Raw genomic sequence first — 18,770 nt, 5'->3', positions numbered from 1 at the left:
TGTATATGTATGTGTGCTTAGTGTGTGCATGTAGTTGCCACTGGCTTTTATTTAAGAGGTAGTCAACCTCAGCAGCACTTGATTGTACAAGCTCATGGAGTGCTTTTGTTGGAATTTGAGGGGTTTTTTTTGTTTTTGTTTTTCCCCCCAATATGATAAGAGATGACACTCGTTCCAAAAAAAGAGCAAATATTTAATTCAAGTCAAGTTTTACATGTTAAGTACACAACGAGTACACCCAGATTCAAAATCAACATTTTCAACAATATATCAATAAGCACGCAAGTTATATCCAAAATGCGCATGGGTAAAACATCCGTTTGACTTACAACTGAAAAGTAAGGTTAATTCATCAACACAACTTGAGATCCAACTTAGCACCACTCCGATCTGACTCATTACCACAGTCAATATCAAGCAATCTGCTCCTGATATTGTTCTGAGTTTCATAGAAACTGAAAGTGTCCCATCGGATTTGAGTGACTTAGACACAACCCTCATCTCACCAAACACTGATAGACAATAGTCATACTCAAGTTATATTCTTAGCATTACTTTTCTGTTGTAAGCGCAACAGATGTTGTTAAACTTCTATGCACATTTAGGAAATAACCTGTGTACTTATTGGTATTTTTGAAAAATGTACTTTTCAACCGGTTTGTTCATTATCATAGTGCACTGTCTGAGTTAGTATGTAGTTGCCACCAGATTCTAAATTTAGAGGTAAATGTCAGTGGCGATTGGCTGTTTGGGGCCATGGGGTCATTTTCATGGTGTGATGTTGCCTTTGAGTATCTTCAGTTCAGATGTGTATGAACAGTACAACAATGATGGGGTACACCCCTTTTTTAGAACAATATTCAATAAGCACACAAGTTATTTGCAAGAGGTTTCAGGTTCAACTTTGAGGCCTTTCAGAAGATTATGATGGCGCTTGGTTCCAACAAGATGGCTTACAAGATTCATAAACATAATGGTGAACTCAAAACTGCTCAGTAATGTATATTTTTGTGTGTGCAGTGTGAAGATAAAACATCTGTTGGGGTTACAACAGAAAAGTAAGGTTAATACAGCAAACACAACTTAGCAATATGGCCGCTCCTATCCGACTCCTCATCTTGTTGAGTGGCGAAAGTGCAGAGAGGATGGAATTATCAAGGATGCTGGACACAGTTGAGCTTATTGAACAGGTCAAAACGTATGCAAACTTTGTGGAGACATCAGGCTACAATACAAGGATGATGACTTTGGTGGAACATTTGTTAACTTGATCTCAACACCCATGATCAAAGATCTTACCACAGTCTAGATCATACAGGCTGCTCCTGATATGGTTCTGAGTTTCATTGAAAGTGTCCCATCTGATTTGAGTGACTTTGATCATGGAGGTTGCGCTCAAGTCAACAAATTTTCTGCCTAAGAATTTACCCAAGTCCGATCATACAATCAGCTCCTGATATTGTTCTGACTTTCCTAGACGGTGTTCTATCTGATTTCAGTGACTTGAACACAAGCCCCGTCTCACGAAACACTGATACAGATGATTCACTTGTGCTCACGTTACAGTCTTAACCTTCCTTTCCTGGTGTAAGCTCAACAGATGTTATATCAACTCAATACACATTTTGGAAATAACTTGTGTACTTTTTGAAATATTGTCGATTTTATTATTCAAAGGTGTGTTCATTATCACTGTGCATGGTACATTGATATAGCCTGTAGTTGCCACTGGCTTCTATTTAAGAGGTAGAAGACCAATGTTAGTGGCAATTGCTTGCATGGTGTCCTTTTCATGGAGTACCATTTAATGTTGTGCTTTAAGTTCTGAGTATTGAGTAGTCTCTATGATCCCTAGAGAGACACCACTCCTTAAGCAATACTAAATACCTCAGTTAGCCTAATGAAAGACCCTGTGGCCCATTAATGTCCATCCATTTCATTTGCTTGGTAAGCCATCTATTTTCATCTATCTTAGATGTAACAAAATGTATATGGAGTAACAATTACATGTTAATATTTGTTTCTTAACATGCTACCTCATTTCCCCCCTTTTTGACTTGTGAGAAATAAATGACATTGAAAAAAACACTTGCTCGAGGGTGTTGGGTGGTGTGTTGTAAGTGTGATAGGAATGATTCAAATAGTTTTAAATGAAATGTAAAAATGAATTTCACAGTGCCAATGAATTAAGTGGTATAAATGTCTGAATATTAGTTTGGTTCAATGTAAATATTTTTGATTGAACCAAACTAATATTTTTAAATTGAACCAATGTCAACATTTTAGTTTGGTTACAAAACTGAAAAGAAAATAATTTAACTTGAAAGAAGCTGAATATTTAATTTTGACTCAAACCATATTACTTAACTTGACCCAAAATTAAATAATCATGTTGTGCCAAACAACTTAATTTAGCTTCTGTCAATTCAAATATATTAGATGCATAAAATGGACATCAATTTTTTTGGTTTAAGCTAGGTCAATCTTTTTACAGTGTAGGACCACTCATTTTCAACACGCAAGAAACGTTATTTTAGCTTTTGTGCAAAACTGTGTTAGAGACTACAACGTGCGCCTCACATATTTGACGTGAACCGGGGCACAGCCAACCCTAGCACTGCACCGCGGCTGAAGTGGCTGCACGTCGGACATGCGATTATAATTGTATATTTTTGCACGCACACAACACAAAAATCGCTTGCCAAGTGAAGTCAACAAGCACACCATTGGTTATCATTAATTCTGAGGTACAGCATACTGTATGTGTGATCGACGGGGGAATGCGAGGTGGGTCCATTACAACAGTCCATTACAACACAGTCAAAAGTTTTGGTTTTCCCAGCCCCATGAGCCGGGGTGGAGACTTAGGTGCCCCATTGTACTTTGTACTATACTCTGCTTATATTTCACTCACACTCTTCTCTATCCCTACTCACTCTCTCCTTCAACTGTACTCTTATCATACTCTATCTCTTCTACGCTACTTGTACTTGATACTCAACTGTTTTGCTACACCTCTGGGCCAGACTGGCATCATGTTAAGGTGTAGGCCTACTTATTTCAAGCCAGTGCACTCTGCGTTGAGCTGCGACGGTTTTAAAGATGCAATTAAATATGTGGTCCTCAACGCCGTAGGAAAGCATTTTCATCACATGAGCAGGTTTGCAGTTTTCCCAACATGTGTCCCATCCCCACCAAAGTTGTAACACTACACAAATGCAATAGATATGGTTCAAATCTACTTGTATGATGCCATGTTGTCTGGGTTGTTTTTTTCTCGAAAGTTTAGTTGTTAGGAACTTGGGTAGTTGTCAATGGGATATTGCACTGAAAACAACAAAGTCGCTTACGTAGTTAACAAACTAGAATTGGCTGTGGGGGAGATTTTTGAACAGGACTGGCCACGCACGCTGATGCGATCTGTGTGAAAGGCCCAAAAGGCCTCCGTCTTCTGCAGCGAGACGACTGAGGTCTTTCTGCTTAGTTTCGGCTGGTGTGTTCTACTGCAGTCCTGTTAAAAATCCCCACACTGCCAAAGCTATTTTCGCTGCTTTGCCATTTATTTGAATGGTACTTAAACTCTACACTCTCAGAAATAAAGGTACAGAAGTCGTCGCTGTGGCAGTACCCTCAAGGGGAGTACCATTGCGTCGCTTGGGTGGTACTTCAAAAAAGAGGTGACAGATGCACATTGGTCAAGACTGAAAAAAATTGAACACACCTTTTTTTGGGGTACTAATCAAGCGACGCAATGGCACTCCCTTTGAGTGTACTGCCACAGCGATGACTTCTGTACCTTTATTTCTGAGAGTGTACTATTTTACTCCTTATTTACTTCTAAATCCACCCTACTTTACCTTTAACTTCTACATTATGTCTACTCTACTAAATGCTTTTAATTTCACTCTACTTTTAATTTACCTTCTAATATACGTATACTATAATCTACTTTACTTTTAATCTACTTCTAATTTCACAACACCTTTACTTGACCTTCTACTACTCCACACACACACACACACACACACACACACACACACACACACACACACACACACACACACACACACACACACACACACACACACACACACACACACACACACACACACACACACACTGACTTGATTCTACATCTACTTCCTGTTGTGCTGGACGGTGTAGCCATGGAGACGGTTGACCCCGCCCCCAGTTGTGCAGCGGAGTGGTTCCGGTGTGGGGACGGCCGGTGTGTGTCGCCCTCCGTTGTGTGTAACGGACAGGTGGACTGCCCAGACATGAGCGACGAGAGAAACTGTGGTGCGTATCTGGCAGTTAAGTCTGTTCCTCTGTTTCTTTCTCTCTTTCTTTCTCTCTCTCTCTTTCTTTCTGTGTTTTTTCTTTCTTTTTAACTTTCTAACATGCTGATCTCTGTGTGTGTGTGTGTGTGTGTGTGTGTGTGTGTGTGTGTGTGTGTGTGTGTGTGTGTGTGTGTGTGTGTGTGTGTGTGTGTGTGTGTGTGTGCGTGTGTGTTTGCATCCGTGCATGTGTGTGTGTGTGCGTGCGTGCATGCGTGTATGTGTGTGTGTACACGTGCGTGCCTGTTTGTGTGTACGTGTGTGTGTACGTGTGTGTGTGTGTGTGTGTGTGTGTGTGTGTGTGTGTGTGTGTGTGTGTGTGTGTGTGTGTGTGTGTGTGTGTGTGTGTGTGTGTGTGTGTGTGTGTGTGCCAGGCTGCAGGGCGGAGGAAGTCAGCTGTGGGGAAGGCCGCTGCATCCCCTCCACCTGGCTGTGTGACGGAGTGGTGGACTGTGGAGACAAGAGGGACGAAGCCAACTGCAGTACGATCCATTCATTATTTACTCTTTATCATGTCTATCTGTCTGTGTTGCTGTGTGTCTGTGGAGGTCAACTGCAGTACGTCTGACTGCCATTAACCTGCTGTCTGTCTCCTAAGAAAAGTGGGATGACATTAACTGTAGTACGATCTATTCATTATTTTGGCTGTCTGTCTGTCTGTCTGTCTGTCTGTCTGTCTGACTGATTGTCTGTCTGATTGTCTGTGTGTCTGGCTGTCTGTCTGACTGTCTATCTGTCATTGCAACTTTGCCCTCTGTCACTCACCCACCACCTCTCTAGCCTTGCGAGCCATCCTACGTACTTCCGCCAAAGGATTGGCTCCACTACGGTAGCAGGGAAGCCGGCAGGGGGGGACAAAGGGGTCACTTGTCCTGGGCCCAGGGAGAGAGGGGGCCCAGAATTGGATCCTCATTACATTGTATGTATTGGGTTTGGGGCCCTTTCAGATGCCTTTGTCCCGGGCCCAGCCAAAGCTGTCAGCAGCCCTGACGGTAGTCTGCCCCCCCTTTTCTGTGGAGTGTTTGCAGCGGTAGGATTTGGCCCCCCCAGAAAACAGCCAATAAGCGAATAAGCGCAGCACGTGGGTTAAAAAGGGGGAGGACCCTCGTGATGATGACGTAAACGTCTGGTCTGCGCTATGTTGTTGTTGAGTAACTGTCTGCGATTGGGTGAGAGCTGTCCAATCATTTCAAACCATAACTGAGTGCAAACTTCCCGCTTCCTGCAATCGCGTCAGATCACACAAGCTCCAGACCATGAATACAAAATGAAATGGTAGTATTATGGGATGGTGAGGACCAGGCTACCACCTCTCCCCCTTGCATCCAAACTTAACTGGGACAACAGACAGTAGCGCTCTCTCTCTCTCTCTCTCTCTCTCTCTCTCTCTCTCTCTCTCTCTCTCCCCCCCCTGTCCAGGTAAGTTGTTTACGTCATACGGCAGTGGTAGCTCATTCCAGTGTCACCATGTGTAATCAATCCATCCACACAGAGATGCACAGACCTTTGCCCCAACCCCAATCAATCTTGATCTTGACTTCTCTCTCTCTCTCTCTCTCTCTCTCTCTCTCTCCAGGTGAGTTGTTGCAGCGTTGCAGTGGCGGCTCCTTCCACTGTGACCATGTGCGCTGCATCCCGCCCTCCTGGCTGTGCGATGGGGAGGTGGACTGTAGAGACCGCACCGACGAAAGGAACTGCTGTGGGTGATGTAAAGATATACAAACATACACACACACACACACGCACGCACGCACGCACGCACGCACACACGCGCACACACGCGCACACACGCGCACGCACACACACACACACACACACACACACACACACACACACACACACACACACACACACACACACACACACGCACAAACACACAAGCAGAGACAAAGACAGACAGACAGACAGACAGACAGACAGACAGACAGACAGACAGACAGACAGACAGACAGATAGATAGATAGATAGATAGATAGATAGATAGATAGATAGATAGATAGATAGATAGATAGATAGATAGATAGATAGATAGATAGATAGATAGATACTACACTACAACTGTACTAGTGTACTGTGCTGTTGTCCAACCAGATCACATGGGGGTGGGGATTGAGCGGCCGTGTCCAATGAACTCCCTCCGTTGTGATGACGGGCAGTGTATCCCCTCCTCCGGATTCTGCAACGGACGCAGTGAGTGTGTCGACGGGAGCGACGAGAGAAACTGCAGTAAGGATCACACACACACACACAAAGTGTTAAAGTTACACTGTCCCATTTTTGGAAATGATATAACACTTCATATAACACCTCTCATTGAGTTAAATGATAGAGTTTTACCTTTCTCCTGTCCTTCCTGGAGTTCTCTGAGTATGGCAGTGCAAAGTCTACCTCCAAGCTAGCCGTTAACATTGAGTCCTATGAGACATAGTACTCAATGTTAACTGGTAGCTTGGAGGTAAAACTTGCACTGCCATACTAAGAGAACGGAAGTACAGGAGAAAGGTAAAGCTCAATCATTGAACTCAAGGAGACTCTAACAATGTTGACTTTTCATGACATCTATTGAATAGATACAACTGATAACTCTGTATGCCTTCTGTTGTCCAGTCTTGTAGGCCTAAGTGTACTGTATGGTTACTCTCTATGTTTATATCTTAAGTATGTCTATCTATCTATCTATCTATCTATCTATCTATCTATCTATCTATCTATCTATCTATCTATCTATCTATCTATCTATCTATCTATCTATCTATCTATCTATCTATCTATCTATCTATCTATCTATCTTAGGCAGCCAGAGGAGGACCAATAGCGAGCTAAGCTGCCCTCTGATGTCATTTCGCTGCGCCTCCGGCCAGTGTGTCGCCATGGTTACTGTTTGTGACGGTCACAGAGACTGTGACGACAACAGCGACGAGAACGCCTGCTGTATGTAGCTCAGTGCACACACACACACATACACACATGCACAGACACACACACACATGCACACCAAAACACACACACACACGCATAGACACACACACACACACACACACACACACGGGCGCGCGCGCACACACACATGCACATGGACATGCACACATACACGCACACACACACACAAGCGCACACGTGCACACACATACACACAGGACACGTGAGAACGTCGAAATGTTAGTCTTGACACTTGCCCAGTAAAAGAAGTAAACTTCCATATCTGAAGATGCTCCAGTGACTCCTTTCTTTCCCTATCATGCTTTTGACTTCCTCTTTCTCTTTCTCTTTCTCTTTCTCTTTCTCTTTCTCTTTCTCTTTCTCTTTCTCTTTCTCTTTCTCTTTCTCTTTCTCTTTCTCTTTCTCTTTCTCTTTCTCTTTCTCTTTCTCTGTCTCTGTTGGCTTTCCCCTCTCTCTCCCTCTCTCAATATCTTTTTAAGGTTTTTTTGCACATTGGGCATTTCATTAGGACAGGTCAGTGTGCAAGTAGACAGGAAATGAGCAGGAGAGAGAGACAGGGGATTGACAGTTGGGATTGGGCTATGACCCAGGTCGGACTAAAACCTGGTCAATTTATATAGTGCACTCTGCCCAAGCACCTCCCTCAATATCAGTACCAATATGATGGTCTTTCTGCCTCTGTCTCTGTTTCTGTTAGTAATCCTGTGTGTTTACATCTCAGTCAGTAACGTTATGTTATTGTATGTTCCGTCCTTCTCAGCCAGCTCCGAGAGAGACCCGCCCCCAACCACCTGCTCAGCCAATCACTTCCGCTGTGACGATGGCCGCTGCATTCTATTGGCTAGAGTTTGTGACGGACAGCTGGACTGTCAAGACCAAAGTGATGAAGCCAACTGTAGCAGTGAGTGACCAATCATTCAATCAGTCAATCAATCAATCAATCTTTTAATGAATCAATCAATCAATATTTCTATCAATCAACCAATGAAAATCTAGAGAAAAACAGTTTTGTATTAGACATTGGTAGCCTATACAACCACACTCCCTTTTTACACACATTTGATTCTATAATTCTTGTGCTCAGTATGATGTTTGGTTTATAGACATGTCATGTCATGTCATGTTCAACAACATGTTGTTTAAATGTTTTATGATTCCGCCCACCTTTCAGCTACTGCTATCAGGACCCCTACTGGAACCATCACAGAGAGACCTGTTACGAGAAGCACCTCTGGGGACAATCGTACCACTGCAGAGAAGACTGGAACCACTCAGGAGAGCACCAGAACTACTTCAGAGAACACTCTAACCACTTCTGAGACTACTCCAGGAACTATTGCGGAAGAGGCCATTACAGGAACCTTTAATGAGCGGACTATTGCAGGAACTATTACTGAAGGAACTATTACAGACACTGTCAATGAGGGAACCCTTGGGCAAACTATTTCTGAAGGGACTGTTACTGGAACCATTCCTGAGGACTCCAATACAGAAATCACAGACAATATCACAGAGATATCGGAAAGAACTGTTACAGGTACCATTGCAACCAATGGAGGCAGCATCTTAGAAGAAACTGTGACAGGAATTATACCTGAAAGAACCATCACAGTAACAATACCCGAGGGGACTAATATGGGGACTAATTCTGAGGTGAATAACACAGAAACTACAAATGACAGGACCCCTGGATCCTTTTCTGAAAGGACTATACCTGGAACTACTTCTGAGGTGTCCAATACAGAAGATAATAGTGAGGGGACAGTCACAGGAACCACAGATGAAGGAACAATTACAAGAACTAATATTGAAAGGGATACTGAGGGATCTGGTTCAGAAGACACCAATGACAGGATCATCACAGGAACCACATCTGAGGAAAGCATTATAGAAGTCACCAATACTGAAACCATCACAAGAGGTACTACTGAGGAGTCAGAGGCCACCAGTGATGTTACCAATACTGGAACCGTTTCTGAGGATATTAGCACAGGAACTAATTCTGAAGGGACCGTTACCGAAACCGTAATTGAGGGTACCGGTACCAGAACTATTACTGAAGTGTCAGCTTCAGAAAACACAGAGGAGGATACTGGTATAGGAACCACTTACGACGAGGATACAAGTACAGGAACTATTACTGAAGGCTCCGGTTTAGATATCACTACTGAGGGTGGAACTATTTATGAAAACACTATGTCAGGAACCCCTTCCGAGGGGTCTAATACCGGAACAATTAATGAGGGCACACACACGGAAACCATTGAAGGGACCATGCCTGAAGGGACTGGAACCATATCTGAGGAGAGTAATACTGGACCCTTCTCTGAGGGGCCTATTTCAGAAAACAGTAATGAGCGGACGTCCACAGGAACTAGTTCTGAGGGAACTCTCACAGGACTTACTTCAGAGGATACTGTTACAGGAACCATATCAGAAGGAACTAATTCTGAGGGCTTGGTTACAGGAACTAATTCTGAGGGAAGTATCACAGGAACCATTTCAGAGGTAACTGTCACAGAAACTAGTTCTGAAGGAACTCCTACAGAAAGTATTTCTGAGGACACGCTTACAGGAACCATTTCCGAGGGTACTGTCGTCAGATCCCCCTGCCCTCCTGAGTCTGTGGCCTGTGGCAGCAGTGGCCAGTGTGTGGCAGTGGCGGCCATCTGTGATGGACACACAGACTGCTCTGATGGCAGCGACGAGACCAACTGTAGTGAGTATCAAACAGACACACACACACGCACACGCACACACACACACACACACACACACACACACACATACACACACACACACACACACACACACACACACACACACACACACACACACACACACACACACACAAGATCTCTCTTGCTGTTGCTCTCACTCTCTCTCATGGACACAAATCATGCAATACAAATGGTCTGCTGTATGTAAAGTAAAAATACCACTATTGCGCCATTTTACTCCCTCTCTCTCCCTTTTCTTTTCGTCTTTCTCTTCCTCTTTCTCTTTCGCAGCTGTGTTGCCGATGTCCTGCCACCCGGCCTCCTTCCGTTGTGGTGACGGCACCTGCATCCCCTCTGCCTGGATCTGCGACGGTCAGCACGACTGCAGCGACACCACTGACGAACACAACTGCAGTCAGTAATACTACTACTAGGGTAGAATGCCCTAAAGTGGGACGATGCCTAATGTGGGACACCTTAAGGTTTAAGGGGTGTAGCTTTGCCCCAAGTTGGTAAATGTTTACAAAACTATAACCAAATAAAAGCCCTATCATCCTGTTATCATAATATCATAATTTAGTAAATGTATAGTAATACTCCAGGGAGGGGTTACAATTAAGAAGAAGGACCCTGGGTGAAGTCCGTCAAATGGCAAATTACATAGCATTTGGCCAAATTTGTCTTTAGGGTATAAAGCAATTCCAATCAAAACAACATTGTCAATTTTTAGATAAATATGTTGGGTAGGTATATGTTCATCAGAAAATAATGTGTGGTGTATATAAAATAATGTCATATTTCATTTTTAAACCATATTATTAGTGTCCCACTTTAGGATAGGTGCGTCCTAAAGTGGGACACAAGATTTTCCTAATGTGGGACAGTTGTAAAAGTAGTAATTTAATAAGTCAAACAATTACTATGAAGTCAAACACCATGTCCACATAAGAAAATAGATATTTACATCTATATCAAAGGTGTATTTCAGTCTTTCTGGCCTAATCTACTGGAGCACAGCTATCAACAAAACATTTGGGTCCAAAAACCGGAAGTTCTTTCCTCAAATAGAGCTGCCATGTTGAAGTGACCAATTGTGTGCAATGGGTTCAAACAGTCTCAGTCATATTTACCAATAAAAGAAAGTAAAATTAATTAATAAAACATGCTCTAAATGTGTAGCTGATATGTCTTAAAGAGTGGCAGATGTCATTTTGAATTAATATTTTACACAAACATGTTTTAGAGACCTTTTAATATACACTGTCCCACATTAGGAAACCGATTGTCCCACTTTAGGGATAACCATGGTTTTTGACCAACTTACATTAATATCCAAATTATTCAAATTAGAAACAATTAACACATTTTTAAAGGTTTTATTTGATTAGAGCACAACTAGAGGATGAAAAGGGTGTAATTTGTTTGTTAAAATGTTGTCATCAAATTTTAATAAACCACCAAAGTTGAAGTGACAAAAATTGTCCCACATTAGGGCATTCTACCCTACTTATTATCATTATTGTTGTAGTTGTTGTTATGGATCTGTAACTGCAGTCATTTATTTATTTATTTTCATTTTACATCCGAGTTTGTTGTGTGAATTCATTTGCCGGTTCACGGACGGTGCATGTGTGTTTTTGCTCACCACTTTTCTAATGTATTCATTGATTATATGGCTCTATTATTATTATTATTATTATTATTATTATTATAGCCGGTGTGGACATAACATGTGTATCTGATATTGGCATTGTGGGCATGGCCGCGCTGTGTCTCCCCCTCCTGTTATTACATTATATTATATTATATTATATTATATTATATTATATTATATTATATTATATTATATTATATTATATTATGTTATAGCTGGCATGGACATGACGTGTGCGTCTGGGTATTGGCGTTGTGGGCATGGCCGCTGTGTGCCCTCCTCTTGGCTCTGCGATGGCTTTCCGGATTGTCAAGACTTCAGTGACGAGACCAACTGCAGTAAGCCATTCTATTTTATATACCTTGTTTATTTATTGTCTTATTCTTTCATTTATTGTTATACTTATCGGTCGTTTGCACAAATCTCACTTTGTTTTTACTGAAACATTTAGCCTGTTTAGTTGTATATTACCATTTATTTGTATATTTTCATCTTTTCACCTTCTTCATTTTTTCCCTTTTTCTCAGCTTACCTTTATAACTCAGTCTGTCTCCATTGCCTACTTGTGCCCAAATTCTTAGTTCATTTAATGCTTTCTTTTTTTCAACGATCTGTTTGAAATAACCTAGGCGACAAAAATAAAATTGTCTTGTGTGTGGGGCTGGGTATCACAGCCATGTTCCTGTATCGATTCAATTTCGATTCTTAAGGCTTTGAATCGATTAATCACGATTCAATTAGAGTCCATTCGATTCAGTCCAAATCGATTCAGTCCGTTTCCTTCTTGGTGCCAGGATTTCCCCCAAAAGATGCTGTTGCCTATTTTTATATAAAAATGTCAAAGGGCTGTGGCTTGACAGTGTTAACAGATTGCTAATTTGTAATAAGTAGGCCTACAGGTAGGCCTAATTGACTAATACCTACTGGGTATTTTCCATAGACCTAAATTAAACAAAAAGAACAAAAAGAAAAAGCCCTATGAATCGATTATGTGAATTTCGATTCGATTTTAATCGATTATCGATTACAGTATTTCTCAATTGGTTTTGTACATTTCTCGAATCTCTCTCGCAATTAGCAAAACATAATATTCATTCTCAAAACAGCTTTAACAAACGGCAAAACACGGTGGATAACCTGCAAAACCGAGTCTCTTACTCAAAACCCTTATTTGTCTTTCAAAAACCAAGTTTTTGTGTCAATGAACGTATCAGCGCCAGCAGAATGGTTAGTCATTGTGTCATAGTGTATGGACAAGCTAGCCAAATCAATTTCTCATGTTGTCAATTGAATAGTACACTCTTGAGGATCTTTTCTGAAGCGAAATGTTGTTTAGATTGGATGGGAAATGTTCAGTTTTATATTACATTTATCAGATAAGATTGAGATAGTTTCATGCATTCAGTGACAAAGCTTTTTGAGTGATATGACAAAAGCAATTGATAATGTACGAAATCACTGAGAATTGTACACAGCCATGGCATGGTGGACGAGAGCATTTGCTATATGCCGAAAACAATGAGAAACTGATTTGACCATGTGCACAGGTTACACCAGGAAGTCAAAATTGAACACACACTGTAAAAGATTGTCGTGATTTCACATTAGAATTCTACATCAAGAAGATGTATATACCAGTTTACTATTCACTGCTGTAATGTGCAATGCATTGTGGGATATCATATAGAGTACAATTCACAATTGTAAATGTACAGCAGCACATAATACTTTTTACATCATACTGTTGTAAAGATCTGTTTTGTCAGGGCTGCTGTCCTAATGCAAATGTATGCAAAGCCACATGCAGAAATTATGGAGCTCAGGTCACATTCTGATTGGATGCTTTTTAAACATGCATACAGGCCTGATAGAGGTGGAGAGGATTTGAACTGATTTGAACTCTTCAATCGCACACACCTGGTCATGAGCAAGGAGGTAGACATAGGAGGGTTTACAGACATCATCGGAGCGTAGTACGGAATGATAGCAAGGGGAGTCCAATTTTCTTCTTCCATGTTCAAATTGGAAGCACGGTAAAGTGTGGATAGGTCATAGGATACAATAGTGAATGTTTGTCACCTGTCCTTAATTATCCCCCACAATTAATGCTGACCGACAGCTGCAGTAAATTTGGCCACAAACTGAGCACTGACAACCGGATATTCTCTTTCGACCAAATTTGTGGAGTACAAATTTTGTCCATCATGGCATCGCACACACTGACCATGTGCACCATGTCATTAAGCATACATGTATTAGTTCTATGGCATTAAAGCAACACCTTATACTACGAAGACAATAGGAGCCAATTTGGATTGGAGCCAATTTTGGTCCCCTAGGGGAAATTCTTTCTCTGCATTTATCCCATTTGGGCAAGTGAATCACATTGAAGTACACACACTAGTCCGTAGCAGTGGGCTGCCTGCTGAGTGGCGCCCGGGGAGCTGTGTGGGGGTTAGGTGCCTTGCTCAAGGGCACTTCAGCTGCGGTCCGGCCAGGCATTGAACCGGGAACCCTTGGGTTGCCAACCCAGTGCTCTAACCACTGAGCCACGACTGCACCCAACTACTACACTATGCCAATGCATTTTCCATTGAGTGATACTGCTTACCCAATCTACCTTCTTTGGTCATGAGCCAGCTGATTGTAAATGACGTCCAGGTGCGCTAATTTCAGCTCAGTGCAATTCAAAACGGGCTTCTCTCTGCTAAAAGGGCATGGGAGAAGCCAATGATGGTTTGTCCATTTATACAGACGATGGGCAGGTCAGAGCATAAACGATGCTCAGGTGTGGCAGCCCCCCTGTGGTCCAATTTGGCTTTTTGATGGCTTCGGCAACAGAATATATCTCAAAATCCCATGAGAAGGAATGGAATGGCCCAGGACCATTATTTTCAATGTTGTGAAGTTTCCAGTGTTTGCGTTGGAAGAACGCAACAATTAGCTGGCAACTTGTCGCTAGCATTTTGGTGTAATTTTACAACAATTAGCTGGCAACTTTTTATTGCCAGCAATTTGCTTTAATTTTACTTCAATGAGCTGGCAACTTTTCACCAGCAATTTAATTTAATTTCACACCAATGAGCTGGCAACTTTTTTTGCCAGCAAATTTGTTGTAATTTTACAACAATTAGCTGGCAACTTTTTATTGCCAGCAATTTGCTTTAATTTTACTTCAATGAGCTGGCAACTTTTCACCAGCAATTTAATTTAATTTCACACCAATGAGCTGGCAACTTTTTTGCCAGCAAATTTGTTGTAATTTTACAACAATTAGCTGGTAACTTTTCACCAGCACTTCAACTCAACTTCACCTTACTGGTGCAATGTGCAATTAATGAAGATTGGCCAACAGGCTGGCCCACTTGAGCCATGAAACTTCCCACACATTAAAAGGACAGGTGTTTCAGTTATTTTGTCCAACCACTGTGTAGACAATTCCACATATATATGGAATGTTTACTTATAAACATGGATCAGAATGAAAACTTTTTGGAACTGAAGTTTTGATATGTGCATTAAACAAGGGCCAAAACCAATCCATTTAAGAATATCCTTATACTTTTTTAAACACTATCTTAGAAGGAGCCCAGTCTGTTTTTAAACTGTAGTTCTAGAGCAGGAGCATCAATGAATGGAACATTCTAGGAACTTGTTAGCTTTTTGATACAGATCTCTCTTGTTACTCTGTTGACACACTCTATACCTAACCAATCTGTCAATTAGTGCCTTGCCTCACTTTATTACTAATCACTTTCATGCCGTGATTCAATGATTGCCAGCACCTGCCCAATGCCTAATTACTCTGGTCACATGGTTCACTTGCCCCACTATATAAACCTGGACTGTCACACTGCTTTGGTTGCTTGTCTGAATGGCACAGCATAGCGCCTGACTCACTGGCGCTCACTGGTACTGGCAATCAATTGATTAGCCGACTAGATGAGTGGTTGGTTTGTTGACAGGGTGGCTGACAGCATAGTGCCAGTTGACCAGCTAGCTGCCTGGCAGGTTGACTGGCAGCCTGTCCGCCTGGTCAGTTGACTGGCTTGCTGCCTTGCTTGTTGACTGGCCAGCTGTCTGTCCGGTTGACTGGCTGCCTGGCTAGTTTAGCCAGGCAGCCAGTCAACCAGCCAGTGAATCGGACAGGCAGCTGGTCAGTCAACCAGCCAGTCTGTCAAGGCCAGTTGGCTACCTGGCCGGTTAACTGGTTGGCTGCCTGACAGGTTAACTGGTTGGGTTGTTTCATCTTTTGAGAGCCATCTTGTAGCATAGCATGTTTAATGCTGCTTTTTGCATAATATTAAATTTAGGCCACTTGATTGGATTGACAAATGCATATCCATACAGTCCTTATTGTGACTGTTTTTGAACCCCCCTTTGAGATGACTTGATAAATGAAAGTCCACTTGAGGAAACTATCACTGTCACTGTGACAGCACTATGCTGAGTGATTTATCATTTGTACCTCACCCATGCTAGGCTGAACTTGAAGACGTATATGCTTAGAGCAGAGTGGCATTATGGTACCATGCTATCTCAGTCATGGTGGAGGATGGGGACGATACTATGTTGAAGGCATCTCAGACATGGAGGCCGGCAGCGGGGGTGGAGGCGGGAGGAGGCGGGCGGATAAGGGGGCAGGACATGTGCCATGGTCAGAGTAGTTTTGTAAACGGGACAGTGTTGTAATTTTAAACGACTTGCTGGCAACTGTTTTTTTTCTGCAATTTGTTGTAAATTTAAAACAATTTGCTGGCAATTATTCCCCATCAATTAGCTGTAAATTTCAGCTTGAAATCTTTTACAGTGCAGACTTTTGAGAATCATTATTCTGTTGTGAGAAATGTACAAAACCAATTGAGAAAAACTGTAACTCGATTATCGATCACCCAGCCCTACTTGTGTGTCTCTGCTTTCCTCAGTTGTGTCTCTGTCTCTGCTCTCCAAATGTTGAGTGCTGTAGTATTTCTCTTCCTCTGCTCTCGATCCACTTGTTGTCAGCGTTGCTGTGTCACTGTGTTCCTCAATTGTCTGTCTCTGCTTCTTCTGTTGTTGTGAGTGTGACCTTGTGTGTCTCTGCTTTCCTCAGCTGTGTCGCCGCCCCCTCCCCCTCTGCTCTCCACGTGTTCTGAGGGGGACTTGGTCTGTGTAGACGGCTCCTGCGCAGCAGTGTGTGATGGGGTGGCCCAGTGCCCAGATGCCAGCGACGAGAGGAACTGTTGTAAGCACTCACACTCATGCTCAGGCGCACTCATGCACAAACACACACTGTGCATTGGCACTGTCCTCACAATTCGATTCAATTACGATTCGGGAGGTAGCGATTTGATTCAATTCGGGAGGTAGCTATTCGATTTGATTCGATCCGATCTGATTCTACAGTTCATTGAAATGCATTACATTTCTACTGAAAGCAAAGCAAATGTTTCATCAGCCATGATGAGGTAGTACAAGTAGTCATATACTGAGCAACAATTTATTGGATGTTTTCTGTATCAGTCTGTATCAGTCTGCATCTGTCTTGCAATGTTTTGAAGTGCTTTTATTTAATTTAACATTCATTTGCTCCTGAAAGATCCATGGAAGTAATTGAAACTTAAAAAGAATTCTTCGATTCTGGAACTTGCCGCCCGCATTGAATTGGATCGTCCATGCACTGCATTGCATTGCATCGCCCAATCGCGTATTGTTGACACCACTACTAGATTGTAACTAAGGTATCCATTTTGCCCATCAGTGTAAACATACAGTACATGTAAACAAACACAGAATTGGTAATTAAAGTGCAATATTTTCAAAACCAGCCGTTCTCTCTCTTTTGTCCCCAGCCCTCCCCCCACCCCCTAACATTCTGTTGCCTGGCTGACTTTCGCTGTGGGGACAACACCTGTGACAAAATGGACTCATTTTCAATACAGTGCCACATATTTAAATGACTGATAAGAGGGGTATACTAAGAAGCTGGTTCAGGAGTAAACCAGGTTAAGCTAAGAGGTGAATCACCTAATAGAATAGCCTGGAGTCCTCATTTTAAATTAGTGTTGTACCGATACCGATACCAGTATCGGTGGATCGGCACTAAAATGGTGGTATCGGTATCGGCGAGTACCAACAAATAGGGCACTGATACCATTTACAGGTGCTTGTATGACACTTAAACAGCCTTGAAATTAGTTATTTCATAGAGGTATTTAAAAAGTATAAAAAGTTTTGCTGGATTCACTTTCTATTAGTCTTTTTCCTGTTTCACAAAGGTGGGCAGCAGCCTGACAAAGCCATGCAATGATTTTACATCCAAGTAGTATGCACTACAGCCCTTCATATACATTTCAAATAGGGTGGTATCGGTATCTGTATGGTATGGTATCGGTATCGGCCAATACTGCACAGCCAGGTATCGGGTATCGGTATTGGGGCCAAAAAATGGTATCGGTGCAACACTATTTAAAATGTTCAGGAGTAAACCTACTTCCTGAACCAGATTCTTAGTATAGGCCCCAGAATTGCTAATTATAGGGCGATATCTTGATTCTCTCTCTTTTGTCCCCAGCCACCCCCGAGACCTCCTGTTCTCTGGCTGAGTTCCGGTGCGGTGACGGCACCTGTGTCCCCTCAGCCTCCCTCTGTAACGGGACCAGGCAGTGTCCAGATGGCAGCGACGAACACAACTGCAGTACGTTTACAGCATTGATCTGTTTGTTTGTGTTGTTCTTGGTGTGTGTGTGTGTGTGTGTGTGTGTGTGTGTGTGTGTGTGTGTGTGTGTGTGTGTGTGTGTGTTTTGCCAAGTGTATAACGGGACCAGGCAGTGGTAGTGTTTTTTCACTCCTTACTGTACTTCACTGGTTTATTACTACCTGGTAGGATGTGCACACACTTCAGTCGTGGGTAAGCGGTTAGGGTGTTGCTGGTTTGACTCCCGATCCACCAGGATGTTAGGTGGAGTAATTAACCAGTGCTCTCCCCCATCCTAAAACATGACCGAGGTACCCTGAGCATGGTACTGTCTCGCCACATGGTTCCGTTGTGGTGCTGTCTCATAGTGCCCCCTTGCACCAGGCTTGTACGAAATTCCGAATGGAAAGAATTTCAATTAAAAATAATGCCATAATACGAAC

General features: G+C 42.5%; 1 protein-coding gene across 1 annotated transcript in view; it reads left to right on the top strand.

Annotated features, from left to right (window-relative positions):
* Positions 1–4,760: 4,760 nt before the first annotated feature.
* LOC134458233 (low-density lipoprotein receptor-related protein 2-like) overlaps positions 4,761–18,770 on the top strand; it is a 27,010-nt gene continuing 13,000 nt past the window's right edge. The window contains exons 1-10 of the mRNA XM_063210427.1: positions 4,761–4,819; positions 5,914–6,036; positions 6,429–6,563; positions 7,131–7,268; positions 8,038–8,178; positions 8,449–9,996; positions 10,289–10,411; positions 11,867–11,989; positions 16,744–16,875; positions 18,205–18,327. Of these exons, the coding sequence (XP_063066497.1) occupies positions 6,434–6,563; positions 7,131–7,268; positions 8,038–8,178; positions 8,449–9,996; positions 10,289–10,411; positions 11,867–11,989; positions 16,744–16,875; positions 18,205–18,327 (2,458 nt within the window). The 5' untranslated portion in view covers positions 4,761–4,819; positions 5,914–6,036; positions 6,429–6,433. The remainder of the gene's footprint in view (positions 4,820–5,913; positions 6,037–6,428; positions 6,564–7,130; positions 7,269–8,037; positions 8,179–8,448; positions 9,997–10,288; positions 10,412–11,866; positions 11,990–16,743; positions 16,876–18,204; positions 18,328–18,770) is intronic.

This window comes from Engraulis encrasicolus, chromosome 1, assembly GCF_034702125.1.
Source record: "Engraulis encrasicolus isolate BLACKSEA-1 chromosome 1, IST_EnEncr_1.0, whole genome shotgun sequence".
NCBI classification, from domain to species: Eukaryota; Metazoa; Chordata; class Actinopteri; order Clupeiformes; family Engraulidae; genus Engraulis; species Engraulis encrasicolus.
The sequence above is the reverse complement of the archived record's forward strand: the minus strand, read 5'-3'. Positions and strand labels throughout refer to the sequence as shown.